This window comes from Bombina bombina, chromosome 2 (genome assembly GCF_027579735.1).
Source record: "Bombina bombina isolate aBomBom1 chromosome 2, aBomBom1.pri, whole genome shotgun sequence".
Classification (NCBI taxonomy): domain Eukaryota; kingdom Metazoa; phylum Chordata; class Amphibia; order Anura; family Bombinatoridae; genus Bombina; species Bombina bombina.
In genome coordinates, this window is record NC_069500.1 from 1,243,241,249 (window position 1) to 1,243,261,035 (window position 19,787).

The 19,787-nt window shown below is 36.4% G+C and overlaps 1 protein-coding gene across 9 annotated transcripts in view; it reads left to right on the forward strand.

The window, feature by feature from the left end:
- The window catches only part of APBB2 (amyloid beta precursor protein binding family B member 2), a 919,850-nt gene extending 903,642 nt beyond the window's left edge, over positions 1-16,208 (forward strand). For all 9 annotated transcript variants that reach the window (XM_053704021.1, XM_053704024.1, XM_053704022.1 and 6 more), the window contains 2 exons: positions 12,067-12,243; positions 12,546-16,208. In XM_053704021.1, the coding sequence (XP_053559996.1) occupies positions 12,067-12,243; positions 12,546-12,713 (345 nt within the window). In that variant the 3' untranslated portion in view covers positions 12,714-16,208. The remainder of the gene's footprint in view (positions 1-12,066; positions 12,244-12,545) is intronic.
- Positions 16,209-19,787: the final 3,579 nt, after the last annotated feature.

The following is a 19,787-nucleotide window of genomic DNA, read 5'->3' on the forward strand; positions in this document are numbered from 1 at the left end:
AGGTTTTTGTACACTATTGGGATATACAAATTGCTAAGAGCTGTCTATGTGCATTGCATGTTTAGCGGCATAAATAATCATCATAGTCTCTGTAGATATGCAAGACATTATATAGCCTATACAATTAGTGTACTTGATTATATAGTATATAACCTTTAGGGATGTACCTTTTATGCATTGTACTCTGCAGGTTTATTTCTTAATGCAGTTCTGCAGGATTTATCCAAATTTTAATATACAACAGAGATGAGATCTATTGGTATCACTTTCCTACCTATGTTATGTGTAATTTATATCTATGCACATAGGTTCTATTATGCAGATATTTAACATTGGAGATCCTTTAGAGATAAGATATATTGATATCTCTTGTATTTCTATTGTATGGGTCATTTATATGTATGCACACCTGTTTATCATGCAGATACTGAGCATGTGTATTGTGTATTTAGAAAGTATACACAGTCTCTGCTTCTATGGACATGAATTAACAAGTATCTGAGTACCTGTTGATCTATATGTGCTGCTCCTTTGTCTGTAAGGCTACATGGCAATACAAATATGTGCACATGCTTAAGAAGGTACATGTATACCACAGCTGCTACTAATATCATGTACAGATTCAATAAGCATTGTATAAGTTTATTTATTTTGGATCCATCAGGAAAAATAGTGCAGATATCTGGACTGATTCTCTTTGTGCTTAAAGAGATCAATAGCTTTTTCTCCTTGAAACAGAGTCTTCCTTACTGTCCACTCAGAGGTACAAACAAACAGAGAGAGCAGCAGCACCACTTTCAAAACTTTTATTCAGGACAAAAGGTGAACAAACACAACGTTTCACATGATTAAGGGCTGAGTCCCGAAACGTGGTGTTTATTCACCTTCTTTTGTCCTGAATACAAGTTTTGAGACTGGTGCTGCTGCTCTCTCTGTTTGTTTGTACCTCTGAGTGGACAGTCTCCCCCCTGCAGCGAGCACAGTTGAACTGGATGTGCTGGACTCTGCTCTGTTTAGTGCCTTATTGACCAGTGTTGCTATCTCATGTTGCCAAAGATCCTTCTGAGGCAGCAGCCTTTATATAAGGATTTAGAGGATAGGGGAATAAATTAATCCAGTACCTGTGTAACCTCAGGGTCAAGAATTTTTACCCCAATCGGTTCATTGTCCAAAGGGATTGTTGCAGATTTAACATCCCTAAACATGTTGGTCAGGGTTTCCATTTGTATACTGGGAACATTCCCCACTGTTTTTTTACCCTTCATCCAAAGGGTCAATTTATGGCTAGTATAGACCTCTGTGATTCTTAGCTGCACATCCCTTTACACAGGGATTACTTTCAGTAACTGAGGTTTGTATATCTGCAAAACCAGTTTACCACCCGTGTTGGATAAAACCATGCCAGTGCTCAGAATAAGGACATTTTAGTTGCTCCTTATCTGAATGACATACTAGTGCAAGATTATTGCCTGTATATAGCTATTGCTTATACTCTCCAGTTTCTGTCTTCATTCAAGACCATGGTTGGAGTATTGATGTACCCTAAAGGCTCATTATAATCTACTATAAGGGTATCATTTACAGGAGTCATATTAGACTGAATCCTTATGCATCTTTTTTTTAAATGGAACTTCGCAATGTAGGATTCAGAGGGTGTGTCTCTTCCTACCATGAACTACCTTCCGTTGGAAGCTCAGTGCATGGGTGCGGTGGGACGGTAGCTGCTTCAGGCGCAGTTTATTTTGCCTCATTTTCTCTTGAGACCCCTTTAATGACTTGCTACCTAAGCGGTGAAATAATTATTTACATTTGGCATACGAATTCTTTTCTGTCAGTCAATCTTTTTCTTGTGGACACAATTTCTGTCTTTGACCCTTTGGGACATCCTACCTTCATCAGTCTTGGCCTATTATGCTGACGGACGCCAGTCTCTTTGGCTGGGGGGCGGTCTGGGTTTCTCAAAGATGCATGGAGTTGGGTTTCCTCTAGCGGCAAGGTTACCAATCTATATTCTGAAACTTTGAGCGATCTTCGGGCTCTCAGCCCTGGCCTCTATTGAAGGAGGAAAAGTTTATTTGTTTCCAGTTGGACAACATCTCAGCGGTGTCCTACATAAATTATCAATGGGATATCTGCAGTCCACTGGCCATGCAGGAATTGTCTAAAACTCTGTTTTAGGCAGGATTTGTCTAAAAATCTGTTTTAAGCAGAGAGAGAACTCTTTGCTCCCTATTGACAATTCACATAGCAGGTGTGAGTAACTGGGAGGTGGATCATCTCAGTGGTCTATTAGTCCATTCATGAGAGTGGTCTCTCCATTAGGACAATTTTTAACACGCAGAGATCAAAATGGGCTTACAGGACATACATCTAATGAACTTTCAATTAAATCAAATGCTTCCAAGCTATTGTGCGAGATCAAAAGATCCAAAGGCTAATATACACCTTGGTGTGTCCATGGGACCTTCATCTAGCATACCTGTGTCCAAGAATCATACTTGAACCAAACAGGAGTCAACATCAGTAATATTAATTGCTCCAGCCTGACTCAGCAGTACTTGGTATGTGGATATAGTGCAGATGTTTCTTGCTGTCCATGGTTTCTTCCTCTAAGACAAGACCTGTTGTCTCAAGGTTCTCTTTCCATCAGGATCTCTAATCTCTAAATTTAATGGCGTGGAACTTCAACACCTAGTTTTGAGACATAAAGGTTTCTTGGATTCTGTTATTGAATATTTGATTCAGGCCAGAAAGCCTATAACACAAATAATTTATTACTGGATTTTTAAGGCATTTTTGAATGGTGTTCTTCCAGAAGGTTTTATTGGTATTCCTTTAGGATTTCTAGACTCCTTCAGTTTTTTTCAGGATGGCCTTGACAAGGGCTTGTCCACTAATTTCTAAAAGATCAAATTTCTGCTTTATCTGTTCTTTTTCATAAGAAGTTGGCTAAACTTTTGTCCAGGTGTTCATTAGAATTAGGCCAATTGTAATTCCTATTTCTCCACCCTGGAATCTAAGTCTACTTTTCTCTGCATGACAAGGTTCTTTGTTTGAACCAATGCATTCCACTGATATCTACTTTTACCTTGTGAAAGTACTCTTAGCAATCTCTTCAGCAAGGAGAGTTTCTGAGTTGTTAACCTTGTCTTGTGATCTCCATTTCTAATTATTCACAAGAAGGCTGTACTTTGTACTAAATATGATTTTCCTTCTAAGGTAGCTTCAAAGGAAAACTTCAATTAAGATATGGTTGTCCCTTCATTGTGTTCAGATCCTGCTAACTCTAAGTAGCAGCTCTTATATAATCTTGAGGTAGCCAATGCTTTAAAGTTCTATCTCCAAGCTACTAAAGATTTCAGACAAACTTCTAGTTCGTTTTTTCACTACTGTGGGACTTATAAGGGGCAGAAATCTATTAAGGTAGCGTTGGCCTCTTGGCTCAAATAAGTATTTCACAAGGCTTTCTTGAAGGTGAAAGTTGCCTCCTAAGTGTATTCAGCTCTTCTACAAGAGCTGTAGCAACATCATGGGTTTTTAAAAATTATGCATCTTTGGAGCTAATTTGCAAAGCTGTAACATGTCCTTTCTGAGGTTATTGCTTTGAGGTTTTGTTTTTTGCAAGCAGCTTTTGGCAGAAAAGTCCTTCAGGCCGCAGTGTCAGCTAAATAAGAACTGCCAGAAAAAAAATGTTTCCACCCTTTCTGTAAAATAGACCATCGGCTTGGGTATTAATCCCATATGTTATGAAGGACTGTGGACCATTATCATTTTAAGAAATAAAACAAAATTTATGCATACCTGATAAAATATGTTTTTGGAATGATGATGGTCCACAGGCCCCGCCCATTTCAGAGTTTGGGCGACAGCTCCAATGACACCTCTACAGACCCTGCTTTGTCTTTCCTACCTATATGTCTCCTATTTTCTACTCGGCTATACGTTAAACTAGAGAGATATGGGAGGAATTTAAAGCACCGATATGGGTTCTTGACCATCTCCTAGTGGCGGAAAATAGATTGCATATGTTATGGAGGACTGCGGATCATCATCATTCCGAAAGAAAATCATTTATCAGGTAAGCATAAATATTGTTTTTCATGTCGGCATAGCACAATTGAGAATATGCAATTGGGTTTGAGTGTGAGTAGGGTGCTAGGTTTTTTTCCCACTTTTTTTTTGCTACATTGACTTCTTTGGGGCAATAGGTTACTGCACACGAGCCAAAACAGTTTACTTTCAACTCATAATACAAGCGCAACACGATGCATGCAAAAAGCTTACTTCTAGCGTAGATAATGCTTGTGCAGGATCGTTCCCACTTGTAATCTGGCTCATAATGGGCTCAGTAGCCTTGTTCAGCTGTAAACTAGCAATGGATTGCTGCTGCAGAGCTTTGTTTTCAAGCCCTTTTACAGATATAGAATAAGATGCAAGCAATAGTGCAGTAAAGCATATTCGTATTGCTTATATCCCTTTACCATGCAGGACTGTCATTACCTGAGACAATGCAAAGGAAGGAGGTCTATTTTTTAAAATGTATTATATATAAATTTTGTAAGTGAAAAGCAGTTAACACAACCTCTGCAGTATACAAATTAAAATGTAACATATATCTGCAAACTTTAATGCACAGTTACTATTTATTTGCTGATTTCTTTCTGATTGCAAAAAAATAAATCAGTAAATGTAGAATGGGAAAACGTTTTGGCACCCTTCTAGTTAGTACTTAGTAATGACGCCTTTGGCAGAAATCAAATCCGCAAAATGCTTTTTGTAGCCAGCTGACATTCTTCCTATTCTTGCTTTAGGAATATTCCCCCCTCTCCTTACAGAATACTTCTAGTCCAGAACAATCCTTAGGCTGCGTTGCATGCACTGTGTGTTTGAGATGAACCCGGAGATGTTTAATAATATTCAAGTCTAAGGAGTGCTAAAACAATTCCAAATCCTTAATCTTTCATCTCTTGAAATAGTTCATGGTTGATTTTTGAAGTGTATTTTGGATCATTGTTTTGTCAGAATATGCAGCCAATTTTCATTTTCAGTTTCTTCACTGACACAGTGGGGCATTAGCTTCTTGGATATTTTTTATATATAGTAGAATACATTTTTACCTATGCTTGTACAATATTATCTGTGCCACAGGCAGACACACATAATAAAGCCATCTCATGCTAAATCATCAAAATATGTTACGTGGTCAGGGGTACCAAACGTTGGCATACAATGATATGTATATATCTTAGATGCAGAAATAAAGAGTGTTCCAGTGAGCTAGAAATAAAACTTGACTTTTAATAATCCAATTTAAAAGTATACACTGGAGCACAACACAAACATAACACAGTGTCTCAGGATATAGCCAACGCGTTTTAGCATATAGCCGTAATCAGGGCATGTTGTTCCACTGATACAACCTGACTTTAAAAACCAAGTAAAATCCATTCATTGGATGAAACAAAAATGACATCACTATAGTAAATCTATTAAATGTTAAAGGTACATGTCTTATTACACAGTTCTAAACCCTGTTTTGTTGAGATAGGCAGGTCATATGCACTGATAGTGTAATAATCTATCTCCTATAAACTTTTTTACCTCACAAGAAATGAGACCACTCTATATGTACCATAAACCAATTAATTAACAGTAATAATAATAAAAATAGTGCTATTGGTCCCTATAAAAGATGTACCTAAGATTGGGTCATAAATTTATAAACTTATCTGTGGATAAAGATTGTATGTGTAAAATGAATAACACTGATAAATGTTACTAGTACATGATAATGATGTTTGCAGGTCATATAGGGGTATAGCTATACATATGTATTGTTTTACTCAGACACCCTATGAAATGGAGCTTTTGTCCATACCAACTATTTTGCTTAAAGTTGTTTAATCATTTTTTTGTCATTTTTTGTGCCCATTGTGATTACATACAAATATAAATATTTACAGTATAGATGTAGTGTTTAATATACAAATAAATGTATACACAAGTATGAATACATGAATGTATGAACAGGACACCTCAGGAGATAATAACACCTAATTTCATCCCCACTCAGCGGGTAACAGGCAATTCATTCCCAAAAATGTTCACTGTTCAGCCCTAAAGGTATTCTAGTGCATATATATGTATATATCTTACCCATGATATTTTAGATATCTATTCCAATTCCTTTTCTCTTCACAGTCTTCAGTTTATATGCATTTTTATCTGAAGCTCAGCCATCTCAGTGGGGCCTCATATTGATCCAAAAGGCATTTCCTCGATCTGTTACTCATTTTTTAAATTCCTATATAGTTGGTGTCTTTCCAGACATATACCATGATTGCCTTATTTGTTGTTAGATAACTTAATGACTGCAATTCTCTCTTCTCAATTCTAGCTGAGATTTAATTTCATCAATACTTTTGCATTTTATTCTCCAGTATCATTATTTTTCTCCATGATTAAAATCAATGAAAATCACTATTCACCTCTTGCTAACTACTCACCCCTCAAGCCATTTAATAATTCACTAATGTTAACCAGTGGTTGTATAGGGGTTTTCTTTATGTAATTGGATTTTCTGTTTGAATTTTGGAATATTTGCATCTTTAAAATGGGACAGTTTGGAGAGGGGATGGGTCAAGTTTATACAACAATATTTTCTGTCATTTAGGCAATATTTACATGTCATTATACAGCATATACATGCAACCTAAATATAGTTTTATAAAATGAATACTTGTGTATACATAATACCCACAGTAATGTAACCAGCAGGGTAATATATTCCGTTTTAAATAAATTTAGACTATTATTTACACAAAAATCAAACCAAATACACAGGCAGAGAAGATTTTCACTTACAGGCAGAAAAATAGTTATTTTTGATCATTTTATTTAAAAAAAATATTAACTAAAAAGTTTGGATTTTGGAATTCCTCATTTGGGAATTTGTACCTATACTGGGTTGTTACCTTTCAGAGATCCCTATATATTCTCATACTTTCTACAGGAAGCAGCATGCAGAACCCTCCAGGTTCAAACACTTTATTAATATTATTTTTTTTTTTTAGAATTCAGTCTAATTTGTCTAACTCCTGTTGTGCTTTGCAGGCCAGCAGCTCTCTAATCTCCAGGGCTTGCACACTGCCATCAGCTTGTTAGGTGTAATATCACATTTACTAAAGTATAACTGGATTTTGTATTAGCTTAATGATTTTTCTAGGAATACAGGTGTTTACCCAACAGCATTCTATGAGGCAGAACAAAACGGCCTCTTATATTGAACGATAAAGCGCTGTTGTATTACTGCTAACTGGTTTCAAGGTCAAGTTTTACTGAAAAGCTTTGTGTGTGTATAGATTTTTATATGTGTGCAGCACAATATTAAAGTAAATGGCAAATAAATGATTGGAACAGAATGATATTATTCTCATTTTTGAGCAACATTATAATTGTATACAATTTAGAAAGCAGATGTTTAGTTTAATAACTGACTGCACGACATGTTCTGAAATGTAACTATTTTATCACGGCACTGAAAATAGAAAAGCAAGTGGTATATAAATCATTGCCATACGTAAGTCTCAGTTTCTACTGGCCTTAAGTAGATTACAAGTGGAGTGCTAAAAGTTACGTGCGAACGAAAAGGGGTTTATTGCAGTTGTTTTGCAAAACAAAAAAGTGTCAAAAATAAATTACAAGGTACAGTTACAGTCATAATGACATTATCTGATAAAAATTATAAAAAAAAATATTGCACAAAAAGTTATAAGGGATCAATGACATGAGGTGTCACATGTTAGAAAAAAAAGGCAGGCAAAAGGCTTTAACATTGAGATACAAACATATACATCTCTAAAGATCTATATGTATGTATATATACAGTGGATATAAAAAGTCTACACACCCCTGTTAAAATGTCAGGTTTCTGTGATGTAAAAAAAAATGAGACAAAGATAAATAATTTCAGAACTTTTTCCACCTTTAATGTGACCTATAAACTGTACAACTCAATTGAAAAACAAACTGAAATCTTTTAGGTAAAGGGAAATAAAAAAATAAAATAATGGGTCAATTGTTTAGTGAACAGGGTTATCCTGAGGATGTTATTGAATGTAATTTGAAAAAACTTGAAGGGCGGTCCAGAAAGGATTTGATCTATAACAGAAAGGCTAAAAAGAATGAGGGGTCAGGAGAAAGAATAACTTTTATTACAGAATTTAATAGACAAAGTAAAAAGTGCTGAGTATTGTGAAGAAACACTGGCACATTCTGTATGAATGTAACCCCGAGATTAAGGCCTTTAAAGATGTTTTCATGCCTGCATTCAGGTGTGCTCCATCCCTGAGAGATAAACTTATGAAAAATGATGTTGGTACAGCTAAGGTTGGTGGCACTAGGTATATCACGGGTGCCAATAAGGGCTGTTACCCATGTTTGGGTTGCTTTAGCTGTGGAAACATGATTAAAGGTGATGCCTTCTTATTTCACCCACATACAGGTAGAAAATTTGACATTAAGGGCTATTGCAATTGTAATAGCGAATATGTTATTTACATTATCAAATGCCCATGTGGGCTGCTTTATGTGGGTGAGATGACACGTAAGGCACGCGAGAGAATGAATGAACACAAATCTAGCATTAGGAGGGGGAATTTAGACGCCCCTGTGGCTCATCATTTTATTATAGCTAAACATCAAATTTCACAGCTCAGGTTCCAAATTATTGAGCAGGTGCATAGACCGAGAAGGGGTGGCAATAGGGAGATTCTACTAAAGAGGAGGGAGGCTTTTTGGATTTTTAAATTGGGCACTTTACAACCCAAGGGTATGAATAGGGACCTTGATTTGTCTATTTTTCTATGAGATATGGTGTGATGATTTACCATAGGCTGCTTTCTATATTTGTAAATGTGATTTTTAAGAGTTAAATACACTTTGTTCTTTTTAGTATCCTTAGTTGAAGAATCAAAGATGTAATTATACAGAACCACCACTAGAGGGTGGTATGAGTATGAAATTGTATTTGTTAATTGATAATTGTTTGCTAATTACACCTGTGTGTATATAAGGCAGAGATTTAGTGTTACTCTGTATCCACATGACTAAGGGGTGAATCCTCGAAACGTTGTGGGCTTTTTGTGCCAAAAAATATTGTGAAAATTCATGCTGCTGCCTCCTTTGGTGTTTTCTAATTCAGTTGAGGCCAACTTCCTAATTATTGACGGTTGCAGATAAATATTTTAAAAACCTTTAGAGCTGCATATAAATATATGGCTATTAAACATACAAATTATATATTTCCTCAAAAATGTCCTGGCACAGGGACACATTTAGGTAAGTTTGCCGGGTACTCGTTATCTGGAGTTCTCCCCTGCCGGGAGGCCTCTTTTAAGTTGTGGCCACCCTAAACAACACATTTTGGGTCTGCTTTTTTAAGGCAGCATAAATTATGGTACGTATTATCAGTTCTGTTATTTCATGGGGGCCATGAAACTTAGTGCAGAGGGCCACATGGGGTTCTTTAAGACTTCCCTGCTCTAATAAATAATAAAAGCCTGCAGAATCTGTGCTCTACAAATATCTATATAATAGACAGATAGATAGGTAGATAGCAGCAGTACATTATATTATATTATGAATTGCTTTTCTCCAGGATATGCTGTAAATGATGCAGTTTTTAAACCTTTGTTTGCGCTTTATTTTATATAAATCTTTGAGTATCTTCAGAAAAAATCTCTCCCACATTGTATTCACTGTTATGCAACACTTGCTATCCTTGAATTCATAGCTTTGTTCACCTCTATATTTCACTAAAACAAAATGTCTAAAGCCCATGAGCCTCTTAGGTGATAAAACATAACATCTCATTAAAGGTAGGGGCTCTCTTGGGCATAATAATTCTCATCTTCCAGTTACTTCGTTTAGCATGGTTTTATGGCCATGATGTTGTCGTGTAAATATCACCTATTTAGTTTACCTTTACCTGTTAGACAGCATTGTGTCTTTATTCAGTTGTTTTCTGATTTCTTGCTGATTATGATCATAGATAGATTAGCAGGAAATATTTTGACAAATGTAGCTTACAATACCTCTATTGTGATATAAAGACTTTTCTTCAGGCAGGATATAGTTGAAAAGCAGATAGTTGTTTTTATACTTTGCTACACAATCTTTTAATAGGCTAGCAATTTTGGGTAGAATAATCCCATTAACAGTAACGTAAAAGCATCTTTATAGCAGGGATTAATGAAGAATGTTCATGTGAAGTGCTAAATGGCTTTAAGAGGTTTGGAACATAAGGCCATGCTTCACAAATCTATGATAAAGATATTAGAAATGTTATTTTCCTGTTAATATCTCTCGCTAGTGGATGCTTTGCATGGGTACCAGTGATTACTGTTGCACCTCTTGTAGCCCTTGCACAGCAGGCGCTAGCCACAAGTGCTTCTGCCTCGTCTGGGCATTATAACATCACTCAGTGCAGATGGCAGCAGCCGGACAGAGTGGCAAGTTCTGTGCACAAGTGATGGTTGTCACATGTGGTCTAGAGCTGCTACTGAATCTGACAGTGCTACCCAAAATGTTTATAGTAAAAATGCAACTAGTTACAGTTATTTCTACCAAAAGGTATTAAAACAAGTAATATCAGTTATTCGGTTCCACCATGACTGACAAAGACCTAGTAGTCTTGAAAGCTTGTGCTAGATTAATATCTAGCTACAGTATAAAGTTATATATTCTAAATCAGTTGTGACTGGCAGTAGTGGAAAAATAATTATTTGTGGCATATGGAAATGTAAAAAGGAATATTGAACATGCAAGAGTATTTTTTATTTGTGCGCTAGATATGGCAACAATGTTTGGTACGAGGGTAGTATTTGTTGAAAGTCTGATGACAGCAGAACATTTGGCAACTTACTTGCTGTACCGCACATCAATTTGACAATAAATCACACATGCTAATACATCATCTGCTGCAATTTCTTAGTTGCCAGGGACTTGTGAACTTATATATATATTTATTTCAATCTCTGATTGTATTACATGGTACCTATGCTAGGGAGGCATTTGGAAAATTAATGTTAGGGCTGACAGAGGAATTTAGGGCTTATCTGAAAGGTGGATATGCGGTTAACTTAAAGGGACATAATACTCATATGCTAAATCACTTGAAACTGAGCAGTATAACTGTAAAAAGATGACAGGAAAATATCACCTGAGCATCTCTATGTAAAAAAGGAAGATATTTTACCTCACAATCTCCTCAGCTCAGCAGAGTTAGTTCTGTGTAAAAAGTTATACTCACCTGCTCCCAGCTTCAGGTAAAAATAAAAAAAAAATGAAGAAATGAACAGCAGCCAATCAGCATCAGCAGTGCTGAGGTCATGAACTCTTACTGTGATCTCATGAGATTTGACTTAACTCTCATGAGATTTCATAGTAAGCTTCCTTTACCTGATTGGTGAAATAATATGAGAGTTCACGAGGCTCATCCCCTAAGCTGTCCTAGGACAGACACACTAAAATGCTGCTTAGAAATCCTTTACAATGGGATGTGGCTACTGAGGAACTTTTGAGGTAAAATATCTTTCTTTTTTACATAGAGATGTTCAGGAGATATTTTCTAGTCAGCTTTTTACAGCTATGCTGCATCACTTTCAAGTGTTTAAGCATTTGGGTATTATGGCCCTTTAATGGCTGAAGAGCCAAGAGTGCAATTTGATGTTGGTCTGTATTATTATTATTGTTATTATGATGATTATTTTTATATATGTGTTGTTTATTTAAATAACGAAAGATAAGGCTGACACACATGGTCACATTATAGTATTACTTTGGCACAAAGCTCATAAAAGTTTGCTATTTTATATTGCAATGTTGTTTTATTTATTCATTCATTTACGAGAAATTACATTTTGAGTTTAATGCTTCTATAAAGGAGCAGATCTTATCTTCCTCAGTAGAAGGAAGACCCTTAATTAATCTTATGGACATACCATGCATACAGGAAGGCATTCTACATGATTGTGTTATTTTCTAATTGTGGTGTTCTGTCCACAGGATGAAGAGGTGTTGGTGGAATGCAGAGTTCGCTTCTTGTCCTTCATGGGAGTTGGGAAGGATGTTCATACATTCGCTTTTATCATGGACACTGGCAATCAGCATTTTGAGACTCATGTTTTCTGGTGTGAGCCAAATGCTGGAAGCGTCTCAGAAGCTGTCCAAGCAGCATGTATGGTAAGATACAAGTAACTCACATATACATCACATTATACAGGAAAATCATTGGACTATCATGTCTTTTTCCAGAGAACATTTTCAGGCCTTTAGGCCAAAAGGGTTCAACCATGTGATATACAGTATGTCCTTTATACCTTTGATATATTGTTGTACCACCATAGCCAAATCCCTCACATTATTCTCCCTATGAACAGTTTGCATTTATTTTCATTAATATTTACGAGTCAAATGTTACTATCTTTTGTTTATTAGGATGTGTGTATATTACAAATAACATTTAAACTTCTTGTGTTTTTCAGTTGCGTTATCAAAAGTGCCTGGTTGCCAGGCCTCCCTCCCAGAAGGCTCAGCCTCCACCTCCTCCTGCAGACTCCGTGACACGAAGAGTAACCACCAGCGTAAAACGGGGTGTTTTGTCCCTAATTGACACTTTGAAACAGAAACGCCCTGTTGCTGACATGCCATAGTTGCTCATGCGGACAGCATACTTGAACTTTTTACATCCAACATTCTCGCTGAAGTAAAAGTAGCTCAATGCAGCTCAGCCTTTTATTCAACTGCTGCTGCTTTGTCTTCAGACAATTTATCCCAATCCGATGTTCCAACAAGCATGTTCTCCTGTTCTGACACCATGGCGTACTATAAAAAAGAAGCATGAATATAAATATATATCTATTCATATTTTTTCCTACTATCAGTGGTTCTCATATCATACATTGGATAGTCTGTTTCAGATTGTAAATACAATGAACATTTCATGAAATTACGACATTTTCTGCACTCTCCTAATAGTGAATGTCATGAGGTACATCAGTGTAAGGATTGATACACATCCCATAGTTCACTGACACGAGTCAGCAACGTAAACAACTGCAATGACATTTTCACAACAGAGCCTGCTGATTACCAAAACTATTTACGTGTCAGTGAAATCGTTATCTGGACTTCCTGTTATTTTTACTGCAAGCTCTAGGCAAAGACTTTACTGATCATGCAGATCAGACTGAAAATGTGAAATGTGCTATTGGAGTTTAGATATAAGACACAGCTAGACCAAAATCCAACTTCTACAGTGTCTGACACGTGTCATCTTTCTACTTGTGTGTTTCTTTGCTGTGGCTAATATTTTGTAACCACCTGCAAAATTATCTACACAGCACATCTAGATACTGGGTAGTTAACAGTAGTATCATTATTTAATTGTCTGCCTTTAAAAACAGTAACACAGGATTTTTCAGTAGAAAGAGCAATGCTAGCGTTCTTAGTTTCTTAAATGTGATTGCGATTACACAAGTAGATTTATTGCCAGATGGTCAATGTTTGATCCAACTTGGCCCTTGTTAGGGCTACTTGAATAATGCAGTGGATACTAATCTCAAGTATAATTAAAACTTTTATGATTCACACACAGTAACATGAAACTGGCAATGCTCTGTATTTAATAGTCTGAATATCATTCTGTATCTATGTCCTTTACAAGTTTGCCTTGTCTAGCAGCTGTGTTGGTAAAGAACTGAATGTAGACATTTGCAAAGCAAAATTATGTTCACAAATCACATTGTATTAACTCATTAACACAATTAGAAAGCTGCAGCTGTTTTGGCTAATTTAATTAGTCATTAATTGTATTCAGAAGAGTAATTAGCACACTCTTACCCTTTTCTCCTTCACCAAACTCTAGAGAGTATTCTGAAGGTTTTAACATGTTAAAGTTTGTGTCTTACACACGTGCTCAGAGCTTCTCCAGGAATTAATGAAAGCACAAATGCACCTGGATTTGTAGAAATAATTGTTCATGTAGAAACAAATATACATTTTTGAAAATCAGATGTCTTAATCCCCCAGCTCTGCAAGACAGCTGGATCTTCCAGCCATGCTTCATAAGTGTCCCTGAAACCTCAGGACTACAGCTAGGGATTATCCCGCATTTGAAAACATTATAAGTATGCAACGGCTGTTCTCTCCCTATTGCAGGGAACCACTGCTTATTTATAAAGACCTTCCTACTGTCATGTTGTATGGCTAAAAAGCTGTTAAAATGCCCTGAGCACACTTCAACTATGAACACTTTTATAAGTCTCTTCAGGGGCTGCTGTTATATTTTTTAAATTAAAACATATCCTGGAGGTTTTATCCAAATCCAGCCCCCCTTTGAGACACACCTTTCAGCTTGTCAAGTTGATAGGTGTTTAGCAGTCATGATTATTTCACTTAGGAATTTTCAGATAACTCACTGGTTTAGTTTCCATGCTTAGATAATGCAGAAACTAATAAACACTAATAATCTTACTATGGGATAGAATGAATTTGGCCTACTAATCTTGTTAAAGGTGAACTATTGGAATATAACCACTGTAGCTAGAAAAACAACTACCTCCCTTTGGTAGATGTCTTTTTACATGTGTTTAGAGAGAAAGTGCAAAACCGAGTGACTGTATTCAGACACTCAATTAAATACAATAGAAAGTTCAGTATACTATCCTTTTTCTTTTTTTAAAGGATGCCACAAAACATCCTAGATTTACCACAAAAAAAGAGTATCCAGTGAAAATTAGTTTTAATTTTTCCACTCATTTTCCTATTAAGCAAAGAGCAGATTAATGTGTCCCTAAAAATAAATCACAAAGTAATGCCACAGCAGCTTAGAATTCTGGGTAGTGATATGAATTAAGATGTATTTTTTCTTTCTACCTAATTTATCATAACGTGCTTTTAAATTAATCATTTTTTTATATAAAGGACAAGTAGTTATGTAGATACTTTATACCGTTACATTATGGATATCGATCACACAGCTTATGCTAGATTTAAATGCTCACAGTGATTTTTGTGATCCTTCTTGTTACATTTAGGGTGAAGCCATATAATTTCACTCGCTAAAATATTTGTCACAAAACAATTATTGCACCATTCTCTTTAGTGATTTTACAAGGTCACTCAAGCCCTTATGGGAAGGATACGCACACACTGTAACCTCACGGTAAGCAATAAAAAGCTAACAACTGCTTGATTTGGACTTGACACTAAATAATTTGTGCCTGAATATAATTAATGCTATTGGTAAAATCACATTTGTAATCATTTTATTTTTTATTTTGTTGTTGTTTTGTTTTTTAGAAAATAACTATTTTTATTAGTTATCACATTGTAAACACATTTTAATATATTCCTCTTTGATAAATTCTTCTTGGAGTCCTTAACATTAGGTGTGTGATCAAGCCCATATGCTTCTTGTTTTTACTTTTGTATAAATGATACATTTTTCCCAAGGCCATAAAAGATAAAAAATACTTTTGGATCATCACTTATAATCTGCTCTTTGCCACCTAATTTATAAGAACGACCAAATAATTTGTTTAGAATGTGATAAAAAATGGTTAATACAGTATTGGCACTTATTGTATGTTTTTGTTTTAGAAGCCCACACGTAATATTTAGTAAATACATGCAAATATGATAGGCATTGAAGATTTCTAATGATATGGAAGAAGCAGTGATCTATGGGAAATTTAAATCCTTTGCAGATATTTTGTTTTAAAAATAGCTTTGCATATTTTAACTTTAAAGAATTATTTTGTAAAATCAATTGTAAAAAAAAAAAAAAAAGTCACTTTTTTTTACAGCCAAAAAAGTATGTATGTGGTGTGTATGTGTGACTAAATGCCAGTATATTAGTAAGAGTTCATTTATCTATGCATTATTTGTATGCTGTGGCTCTATAAATAGCCATGTTCACAATGCCTTGTACGACTTGTTTTTATTTTAATTAATGTGTCAAATATCAGCTTCCATTTTTTTTTATTCCATTTTATTGGTATAAAATAGCTTTCATCCTCCTCATGTTTTAGCTTTGTAAAACTTGTCTTCAGATGATTCCTGTGCTTAATGTTCTGTGTTCTGATACAGTTTGTAATTATTTTTATTCATTTTCAATCATGCTTAGTAAATATCACTACACAATGTGTAAAGAGAATTATTTGTAACCAAGAGTTGAAAATTAGCTGTGATAATAGTAATTGAAATGATGTGTAATATATATTTTATTGCACTAGCTTCATTCAGCTCTTTAATTTAACTTGTAGCGGTTCCACTCAGCAGTTCTGGTGCTGTTTCAGCAATTTCCGACACATTTTACTGGCGATGCTCCATGCGCTCTTTATATATAACTTTATAGTTAAAGCACCAGGTGATTGGAGTTATACGTGCACTTAATATGTGTATAATGACAAATGTATGTAACTAAAATGTATTTTTTATTAAGATTACCTTAACTTCAGTTTCAATTGACTTGCACGATAAGCTTATCTCTTGTTATCACATGATTTTGGTTTAATATGTGTTTAAAATCTCACAGATGCCTCACATTTTGCAGTACAGTGCCATATTGGTACCGCAGTCTCACCTTCCTCCATACCCTGCTTTTGAGAAAGACAGGCTTGTACCATGGTCGCTGCAACAGAGCTTGCAGATCTACAGTAATGTTTGCTAGCTTCATCAGTCAGATTTGACTGCTGCAGTGATCATGATTTTGAAATAAGCAAGGTCCACAGAGACCAAGTTCATATCCCACACTGCCCATGCAACACTGTTGAAAAGTAAACCATATAAGTACAGACAAAGAAAACTGTAATAATTTGTTTAAATGTTGGCACGTACGGTACCTGCTGTAGTTCAATAGATACACTGCTAAATTACAGAAACATTTTATCCATTCAGTTAATAATAACCACCTTCAATACCAAAGGGAACCAAAATGAAATGCATTCTACTACAATTTCTATAGCTCTTGAGCAGTCAAACAGTTCTTGTAAACTTTCTGCTGTACAGATAGATATATAATTATGTTTGTTAAATTTTGAGCAACAGTATCACACATTTGGCTGCCATCTTTAAAAATGAGCTGTTTCACTTACTCAGACTCAGACAGTCTACTCCAGAATTGTTATTGTTTAAAAAGATAGATAATCCCTTTATTACCCATTCCCCTGTTTTTACCTCTGTGATTATCTTGTATCTAAGCCTTTGCAGACTGCCCCCTTATTTCAGTTCTTTTGACCGACTTGCATTTAGACAATCAGTGCCCTCTCACTTGTAAATCCACGGGCGTGGTCACAATGTTATCTGTATGGCACACATGAACTTACGCCCTCTAGCTGTGAAAAACTGCCAAATGCATTGAAATAAGGGGCTGCATTCAAGGGTTTAGAAATTAGCATATGAGCCTACCTAGGTTTCACTTTCAACAAATAGTACCAAGAGAACAAAGCAAATTTGATGATTAAAGTAAATTGGAAAGTTGTTTAAAATTGCATTCCCTATCTGAATCATGAAAGTTTAATTTTGATTAGACTGTCCCTTTGCAATTAAACTTGTATTAAACCTAAACATATACAACCTACAGGTGGAGAGAGCAAAACAGATTTCTCAAAGAACATTTGAAAATGTTCCATAGAGAAATTTCAAAATATTCTTGGATATACCCAAATACAAATAGTGCATCTCTAATGGACTAACTTTAAAGCACTACTATGTAGAGTAAACTTACAATGCAGGTAAGTGTACCTGTCCTACTATGTAAACTTACAATGCAGTTAAGCATAACCTTCCTACTCAGGGCCAGATTACAAGTGTAACACTATTTAGCGCTTTTTCGCTTGCATACAAACACCGCCAGAAGTACAGTTGAAAGTAAAATGTTTGTACGTGAGCTAAACCCAACGCGTGCTTACTGTTGGACTTCGAATATCTCGACCGTGCTAACTTCTCCCCATAGACTTCAATGGAGAGTGCCAAGAAAATATAGCATCTGTACCCAACACGAATTATGAATATTTTACATTCTGATGTTTTTCACATAGAAGAAAATGTTCTATTTATTTTTAAATATATATTTCTTTCATACAGGTGGTGAGAGTTCAAGATCCATTACTCCTAGGAATTACCCTTCCCTACCACTAAGAGCAAGCAAATATTCCCAAACTCCAAGAGCTCTATAAAACCCCTCCCACCTCATAGGTAACTCAGTCTTGTCTTTGGCACCGCTGGAGGAAGGTGAAGAATGAAGATGTGCATATGATTCTTCAGTGAGAGGGACTTTCAGTCTATGTTGAGGCCTGTTTTCCCCTTAGAGTACATGGTTTTTCAGATGGATTTGAGGTATGGTTTGTGGCTCTTTTTTCAACTCATGGGAAAATTTGTCCCAAACCTTCGACCTACTTACAGCAAAATGCAAAGTCCACTTCTCTCTGCTTATCCTCCTTGATCTGTCTGCAGCCTTTGATACTGTGGATCATCCTCTTTTGCTCCAAACCCTCTAATCCTTCCGCATTGGGACACAGTTCTCTTACTATCTGTCTAACCGTACCTTTAGTGTAGCCTTCTCTGGGGCATCCTCTGCCCCGTTACCACTTTCTGTTGGGGTACCGCTTAGCTCTGTCCTTGGTCCCCTTCTCTTCTCAATCTACACATCATCATTAGGTTCTTTAATAAAGTCCCACGGGTTTCAATATCACTTGTATGCTGATGACACCCAAATCTACCTCTCTGCGCCAGACCTATCTCCTTTGCTAATCCGTGTCACTGTCTTTCTCATATCTTATCTTGGATGAGGTTACACTTGACTCAGATCTTTCTTTCTCATTCAGTCCTTGGCTAAAGCCTGCCACTTCCAACTTAAAAACATCTCTAAAATTAGACATTTCCTTACACAAGACACAACTAAGATTTTAATCCACTCTCTCATCCTTTCCCACCTTGGCTACTGCAACTACATCCTCTCTGGTCTCCCTAGCTGCCGCCTAGCTCTTTTACAATCCATAATGAATGCCTCTGGCTCATCTTCCTCACACGTCACTCTTCATCTACTGCACCTCTCTGCCAATCCCTTTACTGGCTTCCTCTTGCCTCCAAGATTAAACACAAAATTCTCACTCTGACATATAAAGCCCTCAACTGCAGTGCTCCCCCCAACATCTCAGTCCTTGTCTCCAGATACTCTCCCACCCGTCACCTTCACTAACCTCACAATCTCCTCCTCTCTTGTTACCTCCTCACATTCCCGTTTACAGGACTTCTCCAAACCGGCTCCCATCTTGTAAAACTCTCTGTCCCGCTCCACAAGACTCTCCTCTAGTTTTGAAAGCTTCAAGCACTCCCTAAAAACTCTATTATTCAGGGACGCATACAACCTACTCCTAACTCCATTGCTATCCCCTTGAACCCCCTTAGCATGTAAGCCTATGAGCCCAGCTGTTTGTAAGTCACCTTCATAACAGCTGACTACAACAGTAGAAAACAATAGGAATCAATAGTCCCCAGAAGGTGCGCTTGTGCTTTTGCTGTTAATCTTCAGTGATGTTGGTGGTTCTAACACACTGAATCCATGGCAGCACTCCCAAAGGAGATCCAAAAGAAATCCTCACTGTGTAGACAAAAAGGGGATAAGAGAGGCGCCAAACATATAACAGTATCGTCACTCCTATGCGATAAGACAGGTACTTCCCCCTCCCCCCCGATACTATCAGATACTCACAAGGCGGACG